The sequence below is a fragment of the Zingiber officinale genome, chromosome 2A (genome assembly GCF_018446385.1).
Source record: "Zingiber officinale cultivar Zhangliang chromosome 2A, Zo_v1.1, whole genome shotgun sequence".
NCBI lineage: Eukaryota > Viridiplantae > Streptophyta > Magnoliopsida > Zingiberales > Zingiberaceae > Zingiber > Zingiber officinale.
In genome coordinates this window covers 26,730,829-26,737,649 of record NC_055988.1, presented here as the reverse complement: position 1 = coordinate 26,737,649, position 6,821 = coordinate 26,730,829, and the positions used below count along the sequence as shown (strand labels likewise).

Genomic DNA, 6,821 nt, shown 5'->3' with positions numbered 1-6,821 from the left:
AGCTCTAGGGCCGCCCAGATTTATGCTAAGAGACTTGAACAGGAGAAGTGGGGAGCTAAGCCTCGTATGCTCGACCGACTCTACGGCCTGACCGACTCTACGGCCCGACCGACTGTATACTGAGAGAGTTGTACAGGAGAAGTGGGAAGCTAAGCCTCGTATGCCCGACCGACTCTAGGGTCATCCGGGTTTATGTTGAGAGACTTGCACAAGAGAAGTGGAGAGCTAAATCTCGTATGTCTGGCCGTCTCTAGGACTCGACCAGCTGTATACTGAGAGACTTGTACAAGAGAAGTGGGGAGCTAAGCCCCGTATGCTCGACCAACTCTAAGGTCGCCCGAATTTATGCTGGGAGTCTTACCCATAAGAAATGGGAAGATGAACCCCATAAGTCCAACCTGCTCTGTAGTCGTTGAGTTTATACTGAAAGTCTTGTCCATGAGAAAAGAAGAACTGGGTTTCATAAGTCTGATCAGTTCTGTAATCGCCCGAATTTATACTGAAAACCTTATTTCTATATCCAAACTTCAACTGTTATATTATCTTAACTATCATCCCACCTTACTTTTAAAAGCGCTCACATAACATCGTATCAATGAATATCAATAGTAGTTAAAACACTTGCGCAAACAACAGATTCGTTTCTATTGAATAATTGATTGGAAATTGTTGCTCAATTGAGGATCAAGCAGAAGCAAACAATACGAATCCTCTTTAATAAATAGTCGATAGGCAAATCCGTAACAATTAATTTATAATTGTATATGTTTATGTTTTTGTACATTTCTATTTAATAATAATATGATCATAGGCAAATATAAACGAAGTTGAGCAAAAGGCCAATCACATTAATACTCATACAAAGAGAACTGTTGCATTCTACATCCCTACCAAGGATTCAGAAGCTCTGGCTGAGGCATGGCCAACTTTCATGGATGCCAAGCACCAAGACAACAATGCAATCAGAATATTGTATATATCACAAGCTAAATCACCACCATCATCCATGACTATGTAGATGGGTGGCCTCAGAAGCTATGTAGTTGAGTAAGCATTGACACCAGCTCATCGCTGGATGGCCTGTCGGCCGGCAAATCAGACATGCAGACAATAGCAATTCTGATTGCCATCAGCATCTCTTCTTCCTCAAGCTCTTCGCCAAGCATAGCCACGTCCAAGGCCTGTCGTGCCTCTCCTACTTGCTGCAGATGCCTGATCCACCTTCCCAAGCTGCCTCTCCCTGTTTCTCCGGCGAAGAACGGGTGGGATGGATCTTTTCCGGTGAGAAGCACGCCCAGGATCATCCCGAAGCTATATATGTCACTCTTCTCTGTGTACCTGCGGAAGACAAGAACCAAATTTACAGATGGTATCATCGCAATTCAAGGTTTGTCAACGAGTTTCTTCAAGGAATGACTAAATCACGGACTAGAAGTTCAGATAACGATCGATCGTACCTGCAACTTTGGAAACACTCAGGGGCAGCGTAGTAAGCAGTGCTCGGTGCGTCCATGCGATAGTTTGCGAGCATTGCCAGTCCAAAGTCTGCTAGTCTTGGCTCACACCCTTCCTCAAGCATCACATTCGACGGCTTCAAGCTGTAGTGCAGAATTCTCCGGCCACACTCGAAGTGGAGGTACCTTAGGCCCTTGGCTATGCCGACGGCGATTCGATGCCTGACGTCCCAAGCGAGTTTCAGCTGATCCGCGCGCACATTTACCATCGTCTCCTCCAGGCTTCCTCCGGCGAGGTAGTCGTAGACCAGCCACACGTGCTCCTGCTCTCGGATATACGCCCTCAAGCTCATCACGTTCCGGTGCTTCACCCTCGCGAGCAGTTCGAGCTCGTGCTGCACTCTGCGCTTGTGGGAGTCGGAGTTCGCCGGTGGCCCGGCGTCGGTGGCGCCCAGCAGGAGCCTCTTGGCCGCTACGGTGAGCCCGGAGTCTTCGAGGACGACTCTGTAGTACTTCCCGTTGGGAATCGACTGGGCGTCGCCGGATAGAGCGGATTGGAGAGCTTTGGGGGAGATAGCAGGGGAGAAGACGACGGGGCCTTTGAGAATGGGAGGACGGCAGGCGCAGAGGAGGAGGAGGCGGACGGAGAGGAGGAAGAGAAGGGAGGCGACGAAGCCGGTGAGGGAGCCGAAGAGGGCACCGAGGATCATCCGGCGAAGGCGGACATTGTGGGCGAATTTGGGGGGCGCCTTGGAAAGGGGAGAAGCCACCGGCGCCTCGGATTGCGGAACTTGCGCGCAGGCTTCGATGGCGAACAAGGTGAGGAAGACGAGGGAGAGGGTTTTGCTAGGGTTCTTGCCGCCCATAGGGAAACCGCCAAAAGACCTGCAAGGAGAAAGAGCTCCAAACAACAAGCTTCCCCAAGATCGAATTTTTACCACTGATTCGGAAGTAGAGGGAAGTCACAGAAGAAGAAGAACAAGAGATCACACACAAAAATCCAAGAAACGAGAATCCAAGCAATAAACTCGGACTAAGAGGCGACAAGCTTTGTCGTCGTTGGCAGCTTCCTTTGACTCGCCAGCGATCATAATGAAGGAGGCGAGCAGAGAAGCAACGACAAAGGAAGACGATGACTAGCAGAGAGACTGCGAGCGCTCCCCAACTGATAAAAATCTCACCTTTTCTTTACTCTTTTCCCTTCAACATTCTCCACGAGCTCCAACATTTCTCTCCCTCGGGGGAACACAAATAAAAGCGTTCATCGCTGAAAGCAGATGAAAAAGCACTGTGAGAGAGAGAGAGGGGCGGTAAAGAGAAAGCGTATAGGTTTGCGTGTTATTTGTCTGTGTTTTTTTATCTCGTGAGCCATGGCAGATTCTGCTGCCTTTTTTTTTTGTTTTATTTCTGAATCAAATGGGGCGTTTGGTACGCGCGTTTTCTATTTTCATTTTCTGGAAAACGCACGTTTTCCAGAAAATGGTGTTTGGTTTGCGTTTTCCGCGCGCGTTTTCTAAAAAATTGACTATCATTTTCTAGAAAAATAGAGAATGACAAAAAGTCGTTTTCTGTTTTCTAGAAAATGCGCGTTTTCCAGAAAATGAAAATGAAAACGGTGTAAACCAAACGCACCCTAAAAATTCTTCAATTTCTAACCTCTGATTGGTGGGAATACAACGAGTGAAGAAGGGAGAAAAGTGAGATACAAGAATGCGCTCAAGTCTCCACGGCATCATCGAGTAGTTATTCGAATGACAAATTATTATAAGGCTAAAATACCTTTACTCCAAATTCCTTAGGTGCTTTTAGTTTGCATATTTTTTTATTTTTATTTTTTAAAAAAATATGTATTTTTAAGAAAATAAAAATATTTTTTAAATATTTTTTTATTTTATTAGAAAATACTATCTATTTTTTTTAGAAAATAAACATGAAAAATATAAATCAAAAATCATTTTTTCATAAACGAATGTGTTTTCCAGAAAATATACAAACTAAATATATCCTTATATTTTCTATCCAATCGTATTTTATCCTCCTATATTTAAAAAATAACAATTTATTTTTTTAACCAAAAGTTAAATGTAAAAAATCTTATAAAGATAATTTTGTCTTTATCTTTTTTTTCTTATCATTTTTCAATAATAACCTTAGGAAGAAAAAAATTATATTAAATTAACTATTATATTCTTCTATAAAAATCCTACTCATACATACACCAGCGTAAATAACAAAAAATAATAACTCTTCCAAAAACTCATTCTACCATCCTCACTAAATGAAAAAAAAAGTCAAAATTTTAAATTGATGGACCAAATCAAATAGAGATTGAACAAAGTTCATTATTAAAAATCTTTTCAACATTAAATGTGGTATACAATGAATAAAAGATAATTATGTCATTATTTTTTTTATTATTTTTGATAATAACCTCAAGAGGAAAAAACTATATTGAATTGATCATTATATCATTCAATAAAAACTCTCATAAAATTCATACATGTATCTTCATAAACAATAGAAAATCATCAACCCTGAAAACACATTCCACTACCCCTACTAAACCATAAAAGAGTTAAAATTCTAAATTGATGAACCAAAATCACTCTTACTTCTTTGTACATCACATTTGAAGAAGATTTTTAATGATAAATTTTGTTTCTTCTTCATTTAATTTTGATTTATCAATTTCGAATTCTAGCTTTTTTTTTTGGTTTGGTGAGGGTGATGGGATTAGTTTTTGGCTGGTTATCCCTTTCATTATTTTTCTGTTGTTTATACTAGTGTATATATGAATTTTGTGAGAATTTATACTGAACGATATAATAATCAATTCAATATGTTTTTCTCCTCTTGAGTTTATTATTGAAAATTAATATAAAAAAAAAGACAAGGGCATAATTATCTTTTAAAAGGTTTCTCACATTTAATTTTACGTCAAAAGGGTTAAATATTATTTTTTAAACATAGGGGGCAAAATACTATTAGATATAAAATACAAGAGGTTAAAAGTATTTTAACCTTATTATAATAACAAAATGCTCAAGGCCCGACTAGGATACACGCACTATATAATTTGGAATAAAAATACCTTTAATCCCCGTTATTTTCTATCAAGTATCATTTTGTTCCTTTATATTTAAAAAATCATATTTAACCACCTTTAATTAAAGTTAAATGTGAAAAAAATTAAAAGACAATTATATCCTAATTATCTTTTTGATTTTTTTTTATGATCTTAAAAGGAAAAAAAATATAATGAATTTATTGCTAATTTACGTCTACTTATATTTTCTTTGTTGATATTGAGTTAATTCTAGACAATTTAAGATCCTAATTAATATTTTCAACATGTGCATGACTATTGATTTACTAATTAAAATCAATATATTTTATATAACCTCCAACAATATATAAAAATTAATACTTAATTATATAAATAAAATTAGGTTAAATAGTTTAAAATGTATATTTTTGCCGCCTTAATTACGCAGCCTTTGAAAATAATGTATAATAATTTTTTTCTTTACTTTCCCTAAATTTAAAATTTTAGATCCGACCCTATTCATGATTATATAAGTTTCTATGAAAATAGGTGAAGGTTTAACTTTATTTTCTTATGCAAATGTAAATTTTCTTCGTTTTCTTCGAGCTCTTTTGTTTTCTCATGCATGCACGCGAGCCTCACATCTGAATTATAACTTGATTGTCAAAGATGATAACATCAACAACGTCAATCCTTGGCTGACAAGTTTTACTTTGGGACACCGAGAGCGGACACACCGACATCAACCACAGATTCGAGCGAGTTAAAGGTATTTTTAAATAAGGGGGAAAATATTATTTGATAGAAAGTATAAGAGGTTAAAGGTATTTTTTTTCTCATATAATTTCTTAAATTTTACTGTCTAATTCTGAGTTACAATATATTAGTCGACATTTTTCTACTAGAATGATAAATTTGGAATATTAAGTTGATGGATCATCCATCATGAATAATTTCAAATTCATCTTGATATCTAGTGAGAAGCTTTTATATGATCGGATCGATCATCCTAAAATCGAAGGGTTTGATACCTAGTACTAACTAAAAAAAAAATAACAAGCGATCAATACCCAGGCTATGATATAATAGTAGAACGTTTATATAATCTTCTAAGCATTTACGATTCGATATTTTACGACATAATGCAAGATAGTTTCCTCTGCGTAATTTCACAAAAATTTATCATTCGATTACTACATGATATTTTTTTTCTAGTGACAAACAATTTAGCAAGTTAAATTGCTAGGTGAGGAATTATTGATGCATTCGAATTTAATCCGGTGGTGAAAAATTTACATGAGGTGGATCACATCCAAGGAGAGTAGATAGTGCTCCGGGTATAGTTAAGTTGGCTACTATAGAACAGATATTGCGAGCTCAAATTTTGAAAAAGCTGAAAAAATTGTCCACATCCCCAATTTATATTCTCACAAATTGATTATGAAGCTAATCATGTTGCAGTTCAGATCACTTGGTGGTGTTTAGTAGGATATAATATGTCTTATAATATAATTAGAATTACATTACAAGATTTATTATTTTGTTTAGTTTACTTTTAAACTTGTAATATTATAAAAGATAGTGAAGTTTTATAATCTAGATTATAAAATAAATACTATGTAATACGATTATATTACGAGGTCATCATTTAACTAAAATTTAAATGCTTAATATACCCCTAGTCCATCGGTCGTCGACCACCGTCGTCGCTTGCCGCCTGTCGGTCGCCCGTCGCCATCACCGCCCGTTAACCTTGGCACCCCCGCAGCCGCCCCAGCCGCCATCGTCGCTCGCTAGCGACGGTCAGTCGTTGGTTGCCGGTGGCTACCGCAAGCTCCGGCAAAGGTGCAACGGGCACCAATAAAAATTACAGGATATTTTTCTCATTTTATAATAATACAAATTATGTTACTTATAAAAAATAATGGACATCAAACAAAAAAAATACATTACATTACCTAGTAATGCAATCAAGATTATATTATATTACATTACAAATTTAATTACATTTAAACCCAACCAAACATAGCCTTGTGTATAATTCCTGATCTCCTCTTTATCCCTACACATTTCGGATGTTTTTTTTAAAATTTATTAAAAAAAATAAAAATCTCAAATACCTCAATTCTATGTATAAATTATAATTTTTTAATATTTTTTTATCTTATAAATATATTTAATGAGTTTTTTCTTTTTCATGGATCAAAACTGGGGAAAAAATCTCATTAAATATATTTATAAAGTTAAAAGATACTAAAAAAATCATAATTTATGTAGAAAAAATATTTTAGATTTATTCTTTTTAAAATAAATTCAATAGA

At 36.4% G+C, this 6,821-nt stretch overlaps 1 protein-coding gene across 1 annotated transcript; it reads right to left on the bottom strand.

Annotated features, from left to right (window-relative positions):
- Positions 1-827: 827 nt before the first annotated feature.
- Positions 828-2,775, bottom strand: LOC122040970 (inactive leucine-rich repeat receptor-like protein kinase CORYNE). Its single transcript, XM_042600468.1, has 3 exons — positions 2,636-2,775; positions 1,458-2,339; positions 828-1,338 (listed from the first exon to the last, which is right to left on the bottom strand). The coding sequence occupies exons 1-3, from the start codon at positions 2,680-2,682 to the stop codon at positions 1,029-1,031; spliced, it is 1,239 nt and encodes a 412-aa protein (XP_042456402.1). The 5' UTR covers positions 2,683-2,775; the 3' UTR covers positions 828-1,028.
- Between the last annotated feature and the right edge of the window lie 4,046 nt (positions 2,776-6,821).